The sequence below is a fragment of the Psittacula echo genome (genome assembly GCF_963264785.1).
Source record: "Psittacula echo genome assembly, chromosome: 12".
Classification (NCBI taxonomy): domain Eukaryota; kingdom Metazoa; phylum Chordata; class Aves; order Psittaciformes; family Psittacidae; genus Psittacula; species Psittacula echo.
In genome coordinates, this window is record NC_137747.1 from 1,868,646 (window position 1) to 1,890,986 (window position 22,341).

The following is a 22,341-nucleotide window of genomic DNA, read 5'->3' on the forward strand; positions in this document are numbered from 1 at the left end:
GGCATTTGGAATAGACGTGTGGCCACAGTGGCCAGCTGCCCACCTCTGAGACTGACTTGTTCTCTGGGAAGTTCCCACTTAGTTAGACAGGGATAGAAAGTTCTGACAGGTAAAAGTTGGGAATTGCAAGGCAAAGGAATGCCTTTTCGGGGCCTGAGCTCCTAGAATTGAGCTTTTGCTCTGCAAACTGGGATAACAGTGCTCCCTCCCTATGGCAGACACTGAAAGGAGAGTGGAGTTCACCAGAAAATCCTGAAGCTCAGACATAGCTGGCACACCTACCTATGGAAATAGTCATTTAAATGTTAACACCGTGTAGTTAGATAACCTGCTTTTATACCATTTCTCTTTACCCTAAGCAGAGTCTGGCATTTCTTAGATAAAAAAGTACTTCCAGCTCCAGCTGATGATTCCTTTTTGGAGGGCATCAGGGGAGTTATAAAAGAAATTTTCCCTTGCACAAAGAACTAAAACAAGCCGAGTTCAAATATGTTGCAGTGTCAAAAAGTATGTTCTGCTTCATTCAGCAGGAAGAAAACTCACACTTGCCTGTATAGGAAAGCCAGAGCAATTATCTGTTTGAGCAACTCTCCAACTTCTTTGACTCTTGCTTTTCACAAGGGAAAAATGAAAGCATGTTAATCTGATAACAAACTGCTACATCTGGAAAGAGGGGAGCTCTGTTTCTCATCAAGATGTTTTTACTGAACCACTATGAAAATGCACACTTTGGTGCACTGTGTCAGAGGGAACATTCTTTGGGCTTTCTTACAAGAAACTGCTCATTGACTTGTTCACAAGCTGCAAAAGCGATGAAAATAAACTGCAAGAGAATAAATTATAACACAATGATGGGTCAGGTCTTCCTGAAGCCAGAACAAACAAACACCATGCTACTAAATGATTCCTTCCTAATGACACTCATTAAAAAGTGCTTTGGATCAGTTTTTTCTCTATAATAAGGGGGGAATCAAGGAGATGCCACAGTCTAAGAACATGGAGAAGGGTCAGTGCAATCTGCAAGAAATTGCTTGGGCAACAGCAACAGGGTCCAGACTTCTCACATACTGCCTGCACATTTCAGCTCCTGGCTTTCTCTCTCAGCAATTGTCTGCTGATTTGCACAGTATTTCCCTGATCACAGAAGCAGCAGCCAGATTTCCTATCCTACACGCATTCATTCAGCAAAACCGCTAGATCCAACTCAGACCAAGCCAAAAGCTGATTTAACCTGCAGCTGCTTCTAATAACTCCAAGCTGTCAAAGGGCAGAGGTTGCACATAGGTGGTAGGTACTGACAGATGCATCCAAAGTATACATTCAGCATCTTTGCTGGAGAGCCGCCACAGTAGTAGCTACCAAAAAAAACCCCAAAACAACCTTGTTCATATTTCACTACCATAAAACAACTTGTCTCCAGCTTATCACATCGCTGTAAGTTTCAGTCCTTGATTATGTCCAGTTTTTTTAGATACATTTTGAATGATTCCTCTCTTGCTTTCTGATGAGTCTATTTTTGCCATCTTTCTCATTTGCAATAGGCCTGGATGAGATACTGCCCTTGGGAACAGAACTAGCATCCCAGATCAGTGATGGAAATCAATACAATTAGAAGATGTCTTAAATCTAGTTTTCCCTCAAAAGCAGGGGATTGTATTTTGAATTCTAAAACTGTAAAACCTCCTCATATTTTGTCCAGCAGGTGAAAGCACATCTACAAATACCTTCTGGAGCACCAGGGTTTCTATTTTTGGCTTATGGAGTGGATAAATGAACATGTATCAAAAGCAGAGGCAGCACACACAGCCTTTCATGGTTAATGGTGCACTAATCTTGACCCTTCTACTAAAGCAAAAAAGCTAGTATTATTCTTCAGAATCCCCTAATCATAATCAAACAAATTAACTAGCATAGAAACAGTCAAATAATATGCAAAGATTTGTTAACAGCTTGTTAATAGATCCAAACAGATTAAAAATAGCATTGTAAGCCTTCCTCTCCTAAATTTCCCTTCCTCATTTCTATTGGGCTTGGACTTTTTGAGTCTTTTTATGTGTTACAGACCTAATGTTTCCACTGACATTAGCAGTGACAGGCAGTAATAATGCCACTGTCATTCAACGTTGACTTCCTGCAATCCCAAGAGTGCTAATATATGGTTGACTGATCCAAGTCCAGCAATACCCATGGAAAGGATTCCTGCTGCCTTCCATGGCTCAGTTGTTCATTTCGCAGTTTAAGGTTGAATTAAGAGGTGACTATTGCAAATAACACAAACATCACCTGGGCTTGCTCAAATGTCAGCTTTTATTTTGGTCTGTTTAGCTCAAGGAGGGAGCTTGGAAGAGCCCTGGTGCTGAAGGCAACCTTTTCCTCTATAATCTGCTATATGCTCTTATTTAAACAATGGCTCCTCAGGAAAACAATGTGCTGTCACAAGGAGGTTCCTCAGGGGGGAGAAGACACACAAAAGAGAGAAATAATCTTCTGCAAATGCATCTACTTAATGGGTTCTTAATTCCAGTTTTCTTACAGGCATCAAGTTTTTCCAGCCATACTCTCCCCATCTGATGGGAAGCCTTTGCCAACCATCAGACCACCCAAGCCTAACTGGTTGGCAGTTAATGAACAATCCTATCCTTGCTTGGCAAAAATAAAGTGAAACTACAAAAAAAAAAACAAACCCTAAACTTGAGTAAAACTCAAATCCCAAAGTGCTCTTGACACTGAACCAGGTGTAAAGATTTTTGGTGTCAACGTCTGCCCAGGAATTTTCATGCCTGCTTTCCCTTTGTTTCACTGCTGATTCAGGCAGAGCTTAACATCACAACTCAGTGATCTCCATAAACCAGCATAGTTGGGCACTGATGACAAATTCTCCCCTTTATTTGCTCCTGCCTCTGCTTTGGCCCTCTCTGTGCCAGCAGTCCCAGAGTGAAGAAAGCCTGGGAACTAATTCAAGTTAAATAAACTTAACAAAAAGCCAGACCCAAACAAAACATTCCCCAAACCAAGTGCTGTTTCAAGCAGATCAGCTTTCTGCTGGTGAACAAACTCTCTCTGTGCCAGAACAAAGATCTAAATCAAGCCACAGTGCATTTTTTTGCCTTTTCCCACCACCCTAACGAATACAGATTGATGCATTCTTAATATTCAGCAGCATATCAATATCTTAGGAGTCTGGTTGCAACGGAAAGCTGAGATTTAGGAACCTAGGCTGCCCTATGGGAAAAACTTATCCAGTTCACTTAGTGTCAGATCAAGCACTGGGTAAGTGATGGATTTCAATGACAAAAATCATAGTTCTTCAGTAAACCTTATTTCTGCCCTTAAAAACACTGACTGAGATAGAACATAACATCTGGAAAAAAACATCTGGTTTCTTTTTAGGTATTTAGTCATCAGCTGTAAGGATCAGGCCTATGTTAACACGTGGATTGTGCTTTTCTTGCTAGCAGGTCAGTTGGATAGATATATGTGTAAGCATGAGACTGAAGAGGAAATATATTCTTGCATGCTGGTGAACTGTGCAGTTTCAACCTGTGCACCTGGTTCTGCCACAAATGAAGACAACTTCAACAGAGACCACAGAGCAAGCAAAGAAATAAAACAAAAGCAATCAGAGAGCATCAAATCTTCCAAGATAATTAAACTGTAATTAAGTATCCTGTTCTCACACAATTTAAGCAATTTTCCACAAGGATTTGTCAGTCATGTGTGGCAAAGGAAAAACAACTTTCAATTGATTTTGTTTCACTCTGTAAGCAAATTGAATAATGTGTGGGATAAATGCTCAAAGTAGCAGTCCCTCTGCCCCCAGACAAAAATGGAAAACTTTATTTTATCTATTGCTGCTCTAGGTGGACTCTGGCTCTGGATTGATCCATATTGGCTCAGAGCACAAGGTCAGTAGAGGTCTGCCACAAGCATTTTCCTCTTGCAAGTATTTGCTACCTTTCTGGAGTAGAGAAAAGCATACCCAGTGGTAGAGACCTATCATGGCTTTCAGGAAGGAAAATAACTCAAACCTTCTTAAAAGCATGCACTGGGATTTTCCTTTGGTTTGATACTAAAAATGCCCTTGGTAAAAACTCCAAATGTCTGAAGAAGAAAGGGAAGAAAATAGTAAGAATGTGCAGTTAGCTCAGATCAAAGCATGTCATTTGACAGTATTTCCAGTAAAGCATCCCTGCCTGAATATTGCACCAAATCAGTTCTCTTTCTCAACCACAGAAACGAAACTTGTGTCTCACAGGGACCACCCATGAGCACACATCCATTCCCCACTGATGGATGCCTTTGGATAAAAGAGAGAGAGAGGATTTATCTTGAGAATTTCCACTGAGTCTGTATCCAAAGAGGAATCGGATACCTCAGTGCACTTCCAGCCCCATGTCAGCAATTGCTGCTTCTCTCTTGGGAAGGATCAGGCTCCACTGGAATCCTTTTGACCTGCACTGTGAGCTGCAGCGTCTGTGAAAGGGAACCAACAGCTGGAGGCTGTGAGCAGTGATGGACCACGGTGTGATGGAGACAAGTGAGTTCCTGCAGCTCATAGCCACAAGACAGGGCTGGGCAACATCATCTTTTTTGTAGGCTGCTGCAGTTGCAAGGTGTGGTGGCATCTGGAGAAACCACAGACTTGGTTTTTCCAGTCCAACTCTTCATTTGGCTTAAGAAATGATGTCATTTTGTTGAGGCTTTATGTAGACATGACTCCACCATAGCCACTCTTGTTTGCCCTTGCTACCTATCCAGGGGCATTCCGGTATCTGAATACAGACAGTTACTTTAAGCCTATCCCAATAGACTTGACAGGTACATGAAAATCTGGCCTGGTCTTCATTTTGAGACAAACACATGAAGAAAAGGACAAGATCCTCAAGGGCACAAGGGGACACCAGAGTCCTCAAGCAGCTCTGGCTGGGGTAGGTCCCTCCAACTCCTTGTATTTCACAGCTGGCAGAGGAGCTATGAATCTAATTTTGCCACTTTTCCCCCTTTGTACACTGCAGAACAACATTTATGCATTTCCTTCATGCTCAGTGTAGGCACACTTTCATTTTACTAAATGTGCCAAAAATAGAGATCATGCATCTCTATAAATATACTGTCTGGCTTTCAGCTGAGTCATTACACATTTATGGAGACATAAGTATTTATGCAACTATTTACTTCAGTTTAATGGACAATATATTCTGAAAGGATGCACTGCCTTCAGCACAAAGGGTTTTCTGTATCATTTGGTCCGTATACAGTTCATCTCCATGTGTAAAATTGAGCACTCTCTGTTCAGTCAAAAAGATACAATAAATTACATTAGCAAGATAATTTCTCTTATTCATTTCTTAGTAATTTTGTAATGTTTACCCAGTGATCTCAGAATACAGACAGTATCTGATTAGAAGCTATAATTTCATACAAGTATGATTTCATATACTACACATAAATAGCGCGCCCATCTCTGCAGTGGAATGTGCTGGATATGTGAAGTTCAAAGCAGAACATAAAAGTATAGGACAGGAGGTTAAGGAAAGTCAACCTAGAAAACTGAGACACAAAATTCAGGCAGTTGCCAGAGTTTAAGTGTGGCTGTGGTGCAATTCTCATAAAAACAATACCAGAAGCATCTCAATGAGCACAGGTCATTAGAGCACAGGTCATTAGAGTCTCTTTTAATGTGTCCTTTTAAATCTAATTAGTCTGATAGGGCCACAGGTCTTCTTCACACTGCTTTATGTGGTCCTTGCTGTATTGTTTCTGAAAGTAACAGGACTGTTAATATACATTTTCCCTGGGGAGTCCTGCCTGAGAATGTGCCATTCCCATTTTTAAGTTTTGGGAAAATCAAGTGGGAATCTCTCACTGGACTGGAAAAATAACCTGAGCCAAAACACGAGCCTGTCCAGACACTGCTGGTTTCCTCACCTGAGGATCTAAACCTCCTCACTTGGGTTGTGACCCACAGCAGCAATGCAAGGGCAGGATAAATCTCTGCACCCCCTATTTTCTTTGCTAAGCTGCAATGAATTGGTTCAGTACACTGCTCCTTTTGCTAGGAGGTGGCTTTTGGGAAGATCTAATGAAAACCTGCTGCAGCTGGGTGACTGTGACCTAACATTTGGGGAATAATTTAATAAAAACAACCCAAGCAAACAAATGGACCATATTCCTTCAGGGAAGCTTGGGAGCCTGCCGCTCTCCATGAAGTGCCGCGTGGCTGTGCTGCCTGTGCCACCTCAGACACCTTGGGTGAGGTGTGGTGGTAGCTGAAAACAGAGGCTCAGGGCTCATTTACAGGCTTTGGTTTCTGGAATTGACATGAGGCAGGACAAATCCGTGGAAATCCAGTTGTTTGCCTGCTACACCTCCCATCCCTTTCCTCTGCACACACGGTCAGCGGCAAAATGCGAAAGGTGGTGCTGCTCCCTTCAATCCCATCCATACGGTGCAAAAATGGCACCAGGGGCACAGAAAACATTTTTTCCTACGCATTTATTGCTTGTACAAAGGGACCTTACAGTTCTCCAAAACACACACACTCCTATTGTGTTTCTACAGGGTTCAGCCACAGAAACCTCATCTAGAATAACCCAAACATTTCACTTTGTTTCTATCGACGTGCAAAGAAGGGAGGAGACAGACCGTATAAGCTTGATGGGGGGGAAAGGGTGGAAGGCGCCACAAAACAGATAAAGAAAACCCGGTATGAGCTATTTTGGCGTTATTGGTTGTAAACGCCAGCGCGGCAGGAGCGGAGATCGCGGGGCAGGCAGCGGGAGGCGAACAGCAGAGCCCGTGCTCCCTTTCCCTGGGAAAGGCTGGCACCCGGCGGCCGAGCCGAGATGCAGCATCGCGGCACGGCGGATGCAGACCTGCCAAACACGCTCTAAGCTACCTCTGGTTATTTCTTCTTCTCACATCCGTACGGCCGGAAGGCCAGGAGTTAACTAAAGAGATTATAACTTTGTTTTTGATGGTTTAGAGCAAGATGAACACCTCACACCTCTGATTTCAAAGATTTCCAGAGCATTTAAAAGACAGATAGCTGGGAAAATACTCATATACAAACCTAGCCATCCCGAATACCTCAGCACCCATTTCCTCTGGTTTGGCTTGTCAAGAAATAGAACAACCCATGGGCTAAATACTAAAGAGAAAGCCACTCCAATAAACTTTTTCCTAGCAAGTTTATTTTCTGGCATTTGTAAACCCACTCAGAAAGTGCAGTGCAATCAATACAGCCGAGGACCAAGTTCTAATTACAGCCTTCTGTTTGAAAACAGGTTTTCTTTAAACACTACGTGGCTAGTGGTAGTGATAGAATATTCCCTAAAAATAAGAAAATGGTTCATTAGTGTTCATGGAAACAGAAGATCAATCTGCCCTTGCGAAAGTTAATGAATACACAGAAATATCACATTGTGACCCCTGATCTCAGTGCCTGAGGCAGCACAATTATTATTATGCACTTGCCAGAATTGCTCAGCAACAGGACTCGGCTGCAACTCTGAGTGCATTAATTTTATCTGTGTGATTATTTAAATTAAGGACATTGTGGCTGCAAGTCACAAACTTCAAGAGTGGTTCATCTACCGAAATATTAATGATGCTTTTCTGCTATAAGGTGTAAGATGGGAGAGCAAAACTAAATACCAACAATTTTAAGAATAAATATTAACTACAGTACAAGCATGAAAAATAAAACTGCGTCACTCAAATAAATGCTGAAACCCCCTTAAACTGCTGCCCTCCGTCGAGGAAGCAAACAATGTTTTGTTAAAAAAAAAGTAAGTTTTCCTTTATTAAAAAAAAAAAAAACCTAAACCCCCCAAAAATGCAATAAAATCAAAAAAGACCCCAAAAGTTTTTAAGTATGCTGAAAATACCTTGAGGTCTGGAGTGACTTTTGGCAAGTCCTTGCATGACTCCATCTCCCTCTATAAAACAGAAATGGGGAGGATGTCAGCTATTCTTTCTCTGAGCAGCACAATTACTTACAGTGCCCTGTATGCTATTTCAGATAATGGCATTTGCATTCTGTTACCTGTAATAAGAACATCTAAGGAAAAGAAATATAATTTGAAATCTTGATTATTACAATTCAGTTCTCCCTAATGTACCCAATTCCAAGATTAGCCTTTTAAGACCATTACCCACCAAGTTCTGCTGCAGTCTGGACCATCTCCATCTACCCGCTGTGCTATTACCAGTTTACTGGTTCATACTGGCTCAAAAGGCAGAATAACTTTTCTCAGCATGGATTCGAAATGTTGCGTAAGCAGGTCTAAGCTTTCTCTTCTGACTCATTTTTACTTTACCCCTAAAATGTGCTTTACCATCTTCACTATTATGACCTGCAGGTTGGCCACTGGTCTTCTGTGGGATGAAAGGGGACCAGGGCATATGGCATTTCTGTTCGGTCTGTTTGGAGCAGCTGTTTCAGAAATGGCACAGCTTTACTTAGAGCTATGTGAATGGGAAAGGTTACACAAAGCCAAAGACCTGCCCATTGGGATGACTTTGCAGAACACTTTTGTGCCTTTGAAAAAGTTATTTAGGAAGATCTGTGGACATTTGAGAAAGAACAAGGTTGAAGGATATAAAAGGCTGGAATTTGGTGGAGCAATTGAAACTAGTCCATAAAATTGTTATCCTCCTTTTACACACAGGGCAAGATCAAAGAAATAAAAAAACCCTTGTGAAGTCCTGCTAATGGGAAAGCCTGTGTGTAGGGCAGAGACTGAAGAAAAATAGATCTCGATGATTTGTCAGACACTGATCCTTGAATCCTGTGGAACCCTGAGCCCCACAGCTCTACCGATGGATTTGCAGCACATTTTCTGAAGCAAATCTCTTCAGAGCACAGCTCAGGTACCCGAAAGGTTTCCACCCCAGCGCATCTATCTTCACCAGTGTATCAAACACCACGGGCATCCAACTGACACACATGATGGCATCATCATATCAGTATGGCACAGAGCCTGCTGTACAGTCTGAACAGCACAGCTCCCAACAACTGAAAGGATCTTTCCCTCACCATAAATAAAGCCAGTAACTACAGGAGTAGCAAACCCTGCCAGTTTCTTCAGCTAATGACCTTGCTAACAAAGCGAGTTAGCAATGATGCAAAGATCAAGTATCCTAATCTGTCGGTACCACAAATTAAAACAAAGCAGCTTCTTGCTATTGTGTCGTACACATACAGTAATTCAAAGCAAAGCTACTTCTAGGCCCCTTTTCCATCTTTCACAGGCAGTTTCAGTGGAAAGAATAGTATCAGAGCTAGCTGATTTAATGACCCTTCATTTAAAGGCCAAAGTTAGAACAGCTTTTTTTATCTTCTTTGTAATTGGACTGTTCAACCACAGATAGTCTTACCATATCAATCACTGCATGAGTGAAAGGTGAATAAAAGCATTTACTGAACTGTCATATCCATGATAAAACAACAGATGCTGTCAGCTCTAAGGGGAATCCATTACAGAAGTAAACCTGAAAGATAAAGACCTATTAGTCGTAACATGCTTTTCAATCACTTATGTTAGCAGTTCAGCTTTGAAATAAAGTGAACGTAGTCCTTATTTACAATAAATTAATCTTATCTTCGCACTATGGTATATCTTAAACAATGATGGTATAGTGATTTTTTTTCCTTTTTCCTGTATTTCCAGAATCACATTTACCTTCACCACACTCATTGGTTTGCTTCTTTGAAAGCCTCTCTCATCTCCAGTTCCATTACTATGACCCTTCTGGATGCAGAAACCAAACATCTTACGTTTTCCCAATGTTTCACTTCAAGAATTGATAATATGTTTATTAAAGGGCTATACAAATGCTAAACCCAAAACCAGTTAAATAAAAAGATCTTACTGGAGCGACTGTTACCTCAGGACACTGTAAAAACCAGAAAAGCTGAACTGACTTGGGAACATGGTCTCATTCCTTACTCCTGGAAAGAAAGTCTGTTATAAAGCAAGGTAAAGATATTACACAGTGCACAGTGCAATTCAGGAGCTGAACTGTTCCAAGGTGTCAGCACTGTAGTGAGGCACAGGTATCTGTAGTAACCAAGCACATTAGCTTGGGATCAGCCACCACACAGGACTCCAGCCTTGCCAGGCTTAAGCAGAGCAGAATTACTTCAGCTGTCTTGAAAACTTAATGCTTTTACATTTCTTTATGACACTTACTTGTTTTGCAGCAACGTGGCCTTTTTGCCTTATGTTCCACTTGTAATCCACAATAACCCTTATATCCCTTTCTAAAGGGCTGCTATCTTGCTTCTCTTCCCATTAGGTGTTTGTGAAGTCAATTAGCCTTGCTTATACGCACTTGTCCCTATCAAATTTCTTTTGTATTCTAATCTTGTATTCCTGTGTCTTTCCTCCCCATTTTATAGATCTGCAGTTTTAATAAGCATACTCTCTACTGTTCCATCCAACTGATTAACCATGACTGGAAGCAGACCCAGAACTGCATGCCACTCTGGATACCCTCCTCCAGAGCTGAACACTGACAGCATCTCTGAGTACAGCCCACTGTAACTATGAGTATAGTTTCGAAATCTCCTTTCAGTCATCATACGGGTCATGATCAACAGGATGCCCTCTTAGTCTGCTCTGAAATGCCATATTCAGAATTAAAAGCCAAGATATTTGCTATTTTTACTTGAACCGTAAGAACATTACCTCTGTCATATGAAAAAATGAGTCTGTGCTGACTCATTCTTTACAAACATGAACAAATGAAGCTCATTCTCTACAAATCTACTGTAGCTATTGCATTCTTCTACTTTTCTTCCAAGATACCTTCTGAAACCTTAGCTGCTAACATTATTTGTATCAAATGCTAATTTCAATTAAAATTATGCAGAGACCATATTCCCCTCTGGCACAATCAAAATAAGACCTAGTCCTTAAGCTTGTTAAGTGAGCAGGACTAAGATGCTTACAACCAGTCTGACTTGTAATCTGATGAGGCATTCTTACTCAGAGCTTGTTAACAATACGATTTAACTACACCTCGCTAAGCACAGTGCTTCGTTTGCATCCGGGTCTTCCTCTTTACAGCTGTTATATATTTTCTGACCATTTGGTACAGCACACATGGTACAGTACAACCATGCTATTTTTGAAGAGTCTGTCTGCTGTTAAATTAAGATGCTGGTGCCAATCTATTAAAGTAGTACCTAATACAGATGCTGTCACAAAACAGAAAAATTGGCTTTCTGCCCCAAAATAGTTTGTGGCACTGTGAGATTCCTGTTGAATCTACTACTTTGTTTCACTAGGACACCCAACAAGTGGTTGTACGGCTTTAGATGTAGATGGGGAATCCACAGCAAACCACTGTCCCCATCCATCTGTCCTTCCTTTCTTCCAGTGTCGTAGTGGCTCCACAACAGCTCTGTTCATGATGCTGGTAGTGATGACAAAAAGCACTGTACAAATTAAGTGGGACTTTTTATTTCAAGCATTTACAGAGATGGAAATAAATACAGGAAATAGAAGATAGAGAGGGTGCTTTTAAAAGAAATCAATCAAGTCTTCATCAAACAGGAAAAATTGTATTCAATAGCTGCTTTAAAACTGGCCATCATTTCAAAGGTCAAGGATTAGGCTGAACAATAATGTAAATAACTAAAGATAAGCATTACAACAAACAAGTATGACACAGCTGACATCAGTGAACACACAGCTGTAATAGACAAAGTAGAACCACACTACAACAGAAGAGTCTCATATTTACAACATAGCTATCATACAAAACCAATTGGAAATATTTAGGGAGTGATTTCTTCTCCGTCCAGCTGTCAGATATAAAAGATACACTGGAGGGTTTGCTGGGGTTTTTTTCCAACATAGTTTTAGCTTTTGGCAAAGTTTAAAAAAAAACCCCTTTGTATTGCAAGAATTTTTCATCCAACTGAACTTTTCCACGTTTCCATTCTTGCTTATCATCATCACTGTCATCCACTGGGGCACTCTGTCAGGAGACAAAGACTTTGTAAAGTTCTTTGCAGTCTTTTATCGATGCTCTGACCTGTAGGTTGGAAAAGTGTCCGTGCGATGAAGCTTCACTGGGCTAGAAACATCTTCACCAAGTCAGATGCAAAAAAAACCCAGAACAACACTCAGTAAGACACAGGTATCTTATACAGCATTTTATAAAGGACTATGCGAACTAAAGATTACAGCCTTTTAATTAAACCCATCTCTGCTTAATCTACTGCTCCACCTCAGGAACATCTCCAACTCAGATTTTCTTTCCCAATTCCTTAAGATTAGAAAGTTGTACAAAGCAAATTAAAGTTTTAAAGTTCTGAATTTGCATTTTACATATAAAAAGCACTTTAGCTCACAATATCAGCATCAGCTCTTTCCCATACATTAGAAAAGAGGACAAGAGCCAACTCAGAGACCATAAATTCCAATTTTGATGGAAAAATCTTTTGCAATACAAGGTTTTCAGGTGCCTCTACCATTGAGTCAGCAAAATCCTGCTTCGTTTCCATTATACGACCCACTATAACAATGATCTTATATTTCTTTTTCCAGTAGCAATTGAAGCATATCAAGATTTTGGCAACCTAATGTAATTAGAGGTGCTCTGGGCACCACTGAAGTAGTAGCCTTGACTGCTGAACAACACAAGGCCTTCAGTGTCTTTCCTAATTACAACGTTGGCTGTATGTCTTACTTATTTTACAAAGACTTTTACCCCATTCTCATGACGACAGGCTCCTGGGATCCTTTTTCTCCAGCTTAACAAGCAAGCTATTTTCTAAATATAAAACAAGTGGGATTTACCCATACAGTCTATTTATCTTGTGTCAACTCAATGCTGAATTGTTGCTTTAATAAAGGATTCTATAGCAAGGCACAGTAAGACCAATCCACTGATTGTGTCAGAGTGCTGCAAGCAGCCTTGTTCTCGTGTGCTACAGGCTGCCACCAGCAGGTCATCTTCCCATGCCCTAATTTATTGAACAAATGTGAACAGGCATGTAAGGGCTGCCTCGATTATTCCTCCTTCCCCTGGAACATTGCCGGGTGTAGCTGGGGCTTTTCATGTGCTGCCTGCCCCCTCTAGCGTTGAGAAAAAGAAAAAGAAGCAGCTTTTATCATTTGCTGAAAATCAGAGGACCCGAATGGAAGGTGGCTGTGTACGTCAGGGCTGCCTGAGCTTGTAATTTTAATCACAGCTTGTGATAGTCCGTGTTCTGGAGCTTCATTAAAATCTCCAGCTTTGTTAAAAACAGTAAAATAAATGTCTTTCATTATTCCTTGAGAAACTCCTAGCATCTGAGGAGGACAAAAAAGGCACACAAAAAAAAGAGAGGCTAAAAGATTTCCAAACCAGGATGTTTTAAAATATCCGCCTAGTGATTTGTGAACAGTTGGTGTTAAGTAAAGGATATCTCCATGTTGGTACTAGGAAGCCCTGCCAGCTCCTGAGGTTTCCTGCTAAATGCAGATTTCTCTAGGAGGGTTTTAACAGGCTAATGCACTGAGAGCAGGGCTGCCCCTTGGAGCAGCACACACCAGCCCTGACCTTCGGGGATGACAGAGAAATCAAGCCATACTCTGGTGGGTTGATTCAGTTTCTAATGCCCCTACGATGAAGGGAAACTACTTCAGTCCATCTTTATCGTCCAAACATTTAATCAAGCTCAGCCTTTATTCTGTACATTGTGAGAATAAAGTTATAGTGCATATTGGCTCCTTCCATTCCATGCTCCGAGCTGATGCACTTGTATGAAGTCTCTAGTCTGTTTTCTGATGACTTCTCTAACGCCCTGATCCTGACTTCACAACTCTGCAAACCAACTCCCATACAAACACTAACTCAGCCAATCCACATAGCTTAGAGTGGAAGACTGTGTTTTGAAACACAAATGGGGTGTTGCTATTTGACTACATGACTCCAGGATGCTGACTTTGGACCAGCTCCTCAGAGGTACTGAGCATCTCCAGCTCCCACTCTAGGGTGCCTCTGGGGAAGCCAGCTTAGAGCAACAACAGCACACATTGGGTGCTGCAGTTCTCAGTATCTCAGGAGACTGAAGTTCAGGTTTGAAACACAGGGGCATGGACGGCTCCCGCCAGCGCTGCAGCAAACCCCACCAGGCACCCTTCCCGCAGCAGGGTGGGCTTCCCCTCCATACCCCCCGTGCATCCAGTAACCACTAGATGTCCCTTGGTGACCACGGCGGGACTCCGCAGCCTGGGGACGTTTTCAGGCACAGGGGACTGTGAGCCCCCCGCGGGCTGACAACAGAGGGGATCTGGAGAAGACATCTGCCCATCTTCAGGCCATGCTGCAATGCACTGTGGCAGCACTGCAGCTGTTCAAGCAACAGTTTTCTACAACTACTTATCATGGCCATTTCCTTTTGCTTTCCCTAATTCAGCTGGTTTTGAGGATGTAGTTTTGGTTGAATGTATACAAAATGAATAATGAAGACTGCGTCATTCTTCCTATGAGGCAGCCATCCAAAGGAGAGAGGAGTCAAATGCTTATAAGTCTGGCAAACAAAATCGGGTGCCATTAAAAGAATTTGGTAGCAGAAAGGATTGGGCAATCTTGGTAACTGGCCATCCTGTAAAAACTGTCAGAAAACTTGTCAGATGAAGGATCCCTCTCTAACGGGAGGAAGGGCATTTCCTGATTATAAACCCCTCTGCCAAGCTGTCCATCTTAAGGTGGGATGTGCCCTTCCCTCCATCAACCAGACAGCAGTGGCAACTTGCTTAACTGAACATCAGCCTTCAGTGCGCTGGACAGATACTGAAATGATTCAACAACGAACGTCCTGACGTGTGCACGGACTCTTCCCACCCCAGCCCCATACCTTGCAGACCGTAGAGCTTGCCAGTGCTGTGCTGTCGTGTGATGTGCTGCCAGTAGGCGCTGCGGGGCAAGGGTACCATGGTGCTGAGGGACACGGCTCGCTCGCTCATTTTCATCTGAAGCTGCAAAGCAATAAACTGATGTGAAGGAGACTGAGAACAGCACTGCTATGGGCTGCAAGGTTGCTAATGACAGAGCCAGCACAGCCTCTCCCTCCCTCCATCTCCCACCCTGCACAAGCAGCAGTGACTAGCTCAGGGGTTAGTCTCCATGGGCACACACCACTCGGTTAGGATACCACGCTGCTGTTGCACACCAAAGCTCACCTTGGTGCTGCCCTGGTCCTGGGCTAGCACTGCTTCCCCTGAAGGGAGTTGCAACTCAAGCAGCTGAAACAGAAACTGAGGATCAGCAGAAGGTAGAAGGCAGCTGGTATGCTTCCCCTTTAGCTGCAAAGCCATCAGAGGGTCTTCCCAGCTGCACAAGCAACTTCCCAAAGCTAAATACAGCTTCAGGACACTGAGAACCTGACTGGGCATGTTTCACATGGGTAAGGACAAGTTGTTCCTGTTAGTTTTGAAGCACTTTCTATTCACCTCTCCTCCAGCTGAGGAACATATCAGCTGAATGGCATGGGAGTTCAACAAGAGAGAACTGCATCCTTCAGCTAGACTGCTTGAAGGTATGCTGGGAGGAGGGCACGTGGGCTGCAGTGCATTGCTGGAAGCCCCATGTCACACCTTCCCCTCCATACAGGGCCTTCAGCTACGTTTTCTTACATAATCACAGCCTCTTTTTATTTATACTAAACACAAAAATACATGAGAACTGACTACTTTAAGCCACTTTTCCCCATTAATTCAATAAGATGTATGTGCAAGCTAATAAAAATATCTGAATTTCACCAAAAGCTGCACAGTGCAGTTCAAATTCTCCTCCCACAGATCAGGAATAAATCAGTTCAAACACACTAAGACTGCACTTGACTTTGCCAATTTATAAAGACAGCTTTTTGCAAAAGGGTAAGTTTTATACTTTAGTTTCATGAAACCTGAGGTGAAAGAACCTTTTACAAGACAATCGGTATATTTTAGAGAAAAATCAAACACGCAAAGCAAGCACAGAAAAAGAGGCAAGGGCTGGCTGTATCTGAACAGACCCATTTCCAAGTTACTTAGATGTGGCATCTACCTTCAGCCTACTCCTTGTACAGTGGACACTGTGCCTGTGATGTGAAGGTAAAGCAAAATGAAACCCAGATCAACTTCTACTCCTAAAACACCCACCTCTGTGTCAGCTGGGTGTGAGTCACTGCAGCACGCAAGGTTCCACCTACATCACACAGTGTATTTCTACAGCTCCTTCACTAGAGCCCTGACACCCTTCACAGTGTCACCACACACACCTCAGCACCATGGAAACACACAACGAGGGATCTTTTACTGGGAATAAAAATCAGCAGAGCATTGTGAGGACGGCATTTCCCTGTAGGTGCCATTTTTGGGGGTTCCATTTGGCGGGTTGGACAGCAAGCTAAGACAGTTCAAGCAACAGCCTTAACTGTCAGGAGTGCAAAAAACTATCCTGGGAGGAAAGAATGAGGCACAGCCAGAGAAATGTTAGATAAAGATACAGGGAAGGGCCAGCAAGGGTGACCCTCCTGAACTCAATCAGCAGGGGGAAGAATTAAAAACCCCACAGCTGGAGACAAGAATTAGCATGTCATGTCCTGAATTCACAGCGCTTCATCAAACCACCTTGGACTGCAAGCAAAAGCAGCTTTAATGATGATTGATTTCATTCTCACAATTAACCTACTGTATCTCTGCAGCAACAGAAAGAGGAGGAATAACTTGCTAACGACCTGGCTTTATGCTGCAGAAGTACCTGGCACTGTAGGCAGGTCAAAAGCAGCCAGAATTGATATGCTGGAACACGCATGAGCAACGTGTTGGGCGCAGAGCACCAGGTGGGGCACACGGCTCCACACAGCAAACTATTTGTTGTATTAATGATAACTGGAGGGCACCTAACGCGGAGCCTCTCACCCTCTTCTGCCCAGGGGAGAAGGAGAATGCTGACTCCTGAAAGGAGATCAGCATCCTCAGAGCAGTCTGAATGCAGCTCCCTGCACACACGGCAGGGATCAAGCTATGTTAAGCCGCATTCAAACCAAAGAAGCAGCAACAGTGTGAGAAGCAATGAGGGACAACACAAAGCCACCTGCAGCTCTCGTGGCTAAGAGAGATCCACAGAGGAAGGGGTTATGGGGAAGAGGAAGCTAATGCCGAGAACAGCTGGGGAGCTGCCGTGCAACCTCCTGTCACCCAGATGAGATATGGACAGAGCTATACACCAAGACAGTTTGCTGAGGCTCTGCACAGCTCTGGGTCAAACACAGGATGAGGCTGGTTCCCAGTACTGCTAAAAAAACCCCAACCACCAAAAAAACCCCACACGCAACACAAAAACCCCACAAAAGCTGTTAAAAGAAACACCTGCACACCAACGTTCTCTCAAGTTAACTGGGAACATGGCTCCAAAAGGAAAGAAAAGAAAGAGGATTTAAGATTTTGTTAGGTTTGGTTGGTTACCTAATGCTGGACAATCCTATTTTCAAAGAACAACTTGCACTCGGTAAGGCTTCATCTTGAGATCCCCAGCTGGAGAAGCTTGCACGCACTGTGCTTTGGAGGGGGTTTTCTTTCCAGGGAAGCAAATTTAAGTAATCCAAATCAATTAGAACAATAACTGCTTATGAACCATTTGCTAAATTCATTACAGCAAAACTACAGAATGGTAACTAAGAGAAACAACTTCGGAAATTGAAGGGCATTAACATTGCTGCTGCTTTGACTCCTACCCATCTTATACCAATACTCACTATTCTCCTCTTATGTCAAAAGTAAATGAGTAGCATTTCTACTCTTAATTATGGATCTCTGTGGAAACGGCAAAAGATACTAGCAGCCTGGACAAAGGTACCTCAGGTGGATCACACCTGAGCTGCTGAGAGCGGAAGAAATCAGGGAAGGCTACTGATAAAGCAGCTGATAGTAGCTTTCTGTGAAGCACGGAGTTTTAGCTGCCAAAATTGGGAAGTTTGCCGTTATTACTTCTTAGTGACATGTCAAGTTGTAATGGCTTTTTTAGAGCAACCTGAACTGAGAGCAGGCATAAATTATAGTAGTCAATTCACAGCACTGCTCCCGTGAGTTTGCACAGCAAATACACCTGAAAATATAACCCAAATAGATATTTTCTTTCCATTGTCTGGCAATGGAAAGGTGAAAGGAATGCAACAGCTGGATGTGATGAGCTACCAAATGACCAGAAAGGCTCCACGCATCACCAAGGAGAGCCAGCTCTTTCTTCCCTTTAAAACAAAAAAGGGAGAGATCTTTGAACTCACTGAAAAGGAAAGGAAACTAAATGAAACCAAGTCATGCAAGTGTCATTGACTGTGGTCTGCATATGCTCAGACCTCAGCAGCAAGCAACAGCACGTTAACAGAAAGTGTCAGGGTGAGGTTCCCAAGCTGAAGAACCACTACTGAGTCAACTTCCCACATGCATTTCAAGAGCCAGAGCCAATTATAATCACGAACTGAACCAACATACTGTAACATGAAGAGAGTGACTGCTAGGGAGGTGACAGACACATTATAGCCCACATTCTCAACAGTACTTGGCAGCTTTATTTCACTCTAGCAGCATGGGATATTCAGATGGGGTTTTTTGGTGGGTTTTTTTTTGTGCACAGGCTCCAGAAGCCCTCAGAAGCTTAATAACATCTTCACCCTGGTCTGGGATAAGCATAGCACTGATGTAGCAGTAGTTAGGATTACGGGAGCAAACAGAAGACATGCCGTGCAGACTTCATTTCTCAACACCCTATCTCCTACCTTCTTTTATTTACCCTTTCTGTAAATAAAAGCTCAAGCTTCACTAATATGAAAATGCAGAGAGTAAATAATTCTTGGAGATAGAAATCACATAGACAGCCAAGCGTGAAGTGCAGGCATCTCAAATGAACTCCTTGTTAAGGCATTCAAAAGCAGGATAAAAATACAGAGGAAATCGCTCAGTGTGAACAGAGATGTACTTTACAAATATTTTGTCACCAGCAAAAGAAGCCTCCTGAGTCTACACTGATACAGCAATGCTCTGCATAAACTCCTAACTCTGACTATCCTTGAACTCCAGAGAAGCCACCAAGTCTCACTACTTCAGAACCAGACAATGTGTCTACGATAAACTTGGGAATATTCGGGGCATATGGACTCCTATTATATTCTGCTACTAAATTACAAGACTTTCCGTTCATCAAGAATACGTTCTTAACCCCCACTTAGCGCTGTAGCATCCATAAAACTAGATTTAGGGTCTGTGGTTGGATGCTGTTCCTGAAAAAGCTTTTAGAGGTTGTGCAGCTGCTCTCTATTGAAATCTACAGCAGCTGCGCATCTGTTGAGTTTACTGGCACTTCTAAGATGGAAATTTTACAGTACAACATCAGACATCATCTATTAAAGATGCTATTACACAAATGTAAAACCAATAAATATGAAATTGCCTGTAAGCCTACTCCCTATTCCTACAGAACTTATCCCTGGTTTTTGAAAATGAAGTTGTGCTTTCAACAGGTTACTCCATTGCTTCTGATCCTGGTGGGCTACAATGTTAGCTAGTTATGCTGATTTAGCCTAGGTTAATTTTAATCTGCTTAATTTAGTTGGTGTTGAGTACTTGTATCATCTACCCATCTGTCTCAACTCAGATAATTTGGGATATTTTTGAACACGAACTCCCTTCGTTAACTAGAACTAAAAGGTTCTTGGGTTTAAACAGAAGTCAAAAGCAGCAAAGATGGTGTTAGATGATACTTTACTGGGAAAGGGAAAAATACCAGCGCTGCTGGCTGCAGGGTTTACCTGCCAGTTCTAATGCTTTTACAAGCAAGCAAGCAAAGTGACAAGCTCTTCCTAGCGCACCTGGAAGTACTAGGAAAGCATGTGGTCCAAATGGACACAGGGCAGAGGCTGCCACATGAAAAGCTCCAAGTCAGTACTTCATCCTCACACAGTCCTCTCTCTTGGGCTTTACAGAAGGGAACACATTGTAATGACACTAACCAGAAGTTAACAGAGCAGCACACTGGTATATCACACTACATAAATAAATATATATATATATAGTTTTATTTACATATAAAACACTAACTAGGCTCTTTCCTATTGAAAGTAAAGGCATTGCACAACCCACATAGAAATAGACTTGAATTTTCCTCACTTTCCCATTTCATTTACTATAGAATCATAGAACCATAGAATAGATTGGGTTGGAAAGGACCTTAAGATCATAAAGTTCCAACCCCCTGCCATGGGCAGGGACACCTCACACTAAACCATGGCACCCAAGGCCTCATCCAACCTGGCCTTGAACACTGCCAGGGATGAAGCATTCACAACCTCCCTGGGCAACCCATTCCAGTGCCTCACCACCCTCACAGTAAAGAGCTTCTTCCTTATATCTAACCTAAACTTCCCCTGGTTATGTGGAAGTTAATAAGAGCCTGATACACACTAGCTGCAAGTGCCATAAACTGCCTTCCTTAGACAGAATGCTTTTGGAGATCCCACACTATCTTTTCTCAATCTGTACGTTAGCTTTGCATCTTACACTTTTATATCCTCCCAGTCATGGGTTGTAAAACAAGTTCTAGATACAAAAAGCACTTGTGGAAAACAGACATCCATGGAGAGATCAGACAAACGTCTTGTCCTCCCCCTTAGTTTAATCTGAACCATATGACTCCTTCCAAATCATCATTGGAGTGTAGACATCAATTAGTAAATGTAAAACTGAGCATGAGCCACAACATCTTGCAAATAGATTGATGAAAAATGCTTCCAAACAAACTCATGATGCTGATTAATCAAAGGAACCTAATGAGAATGTGCACTGACAGGAGCTTATCATCTCTGTATTGATTCACACTTAGTGATAGCTTTGCAAACACAAAAAATCAAGCATTAAGTTCCCTGGTTTGATTCTTGAAAAGCAGTCCCAGTTTATAAATCTATTACCCTAACTGTAATCAGGCACAATTTAATAAAAGCAATAATCAGACTGCTTACTATCTGTGAATGAAAACTTAAGATCACATTGAAGAAACACGTTGTTAGTTGGTGCCCACTGTGAAGCAACAAACACAACAAGCACCCGTACCATTGAATTTTTCACGCTCTGCAACAAGCGCTCGTGTTGTTCTGCTATGGCTAAAGCAGCCGAGTGAACCTTCTGATAGATTGCTTCCCCATCTCTGGTCTGAAAGATGAATAGTCCTTCTCCTGTGTCACACATCCTGCCAAAGCAAGAACAGACGGGATCCCAGTGTGAGATTTAAGTTTACATGAGCAAGCAAAAGTTTACCATGCTGCTCTAGAAGTGCTATTGCATAAGCAGTAAGAAAACGAAGGTTGCTGAAATATGGAACAAAGTTACTTAAGTCTTTGCTTATGGGTCTTAGCAGCCCTGGTCGAACCTTGCTGGTTTAGCCTACATTTGTATTGCTCTTGCCAAACAGGGATTCAGCTAAGTACCACTGATCTATCTTAAGTGTTTAAGGTCTAGAGAGATCATGCACAAGACACAGATTTTTAATACTTAGACCCTATCGCGAATCTGTGCCAGGTAGGATTGTCTTCCTATCGCAGGCTTTTAACACTGCCTGTAATGAGCTTTGGAGTTTTGTCTTCCACTTGAAACAATAAATATATATCCTCAGCATCCCAATTGCATTGTCCTATCATGGTTAATGCATAATCAGCTAAATAAAAAATGTATCCTTTCCCTCCACCAAGGGGGATTATTCTGCAGTAATATGGAAGATGGACATTTAAACACTCTTCCCTTTACAGAGAAGTTAATTGTATGATCTGTTTCTTTTGCTACTGTAATTCTTTCATGCGCTCATTCAAAATAATGCATCCATATCCTTTAGACAGGATTTGATAGCTCAATAAATAAGTGCTCCAAATTCAGCCAGCCAAAGACTTCAGCTCATTAAAACTGAGCTGCAGGAAGCAATACAGAACATCATCTCTAAAACAAGGAATTGCATTCAAATTTCTTACAAATTCGTACGTCAGAAAGATGGAAACCGGTCTTTCTCAATGGAGAAAGAGGAGTTCCTGCTCCATTACTTCAGTTTGCTTTTGGGAAACAGCTTGGCACTCACTGCTCTCACCTTCAAATTTCACTTCTAGTACAGAGCCCATAACTTTGTACCCAAAGGGTACATGATATTCACCCCTTCTTCCCAGGCCTGTCTGTCCAATTCTCTGTCTCATATATAGCTTCACTGAAGAACAATCCTATACAGTAATATACAATGCTGCCAGCCTCCACCCTGCAAACCCTTGGGATACCTTGGCTCCTTCACCCCCATCCTTAGGCACTTTTATTTGGCAACTGCTTC

At 42.3% G+C, this 22,341-nt stretch overlaps 1 protein-coding gene across 1 annotated transcript in view; it reads right to left on the minus strand.

Moving 5' to 3' along the window:
- Positions 1-12,032: 12,032 nt before the first annotated feature.
- The window catches only part of DOK5 (docking protein 5), a gene marked incomplete at both ends in the record, with an annotated part of 41,991 nt that continues 31,682 nt past the window's right edge, over positions 12,033-22,341 (minus strand). The window contains 3 exons of the mRNA XM_080628053.1: positions 12,033-12,100; positions 14,861-14,981; positions 21,090-21,225. Coding sequence (XP_080484179.1) covers positions 12,033-12,100; positions 14,861-14,981; positions 21,090-21,225 — 325 coding nt within the window. The remainder of the gene's footprint in view (positions 12,101-14,860; positions 14,982-21,089; positions 21,226-22,341) is intronic.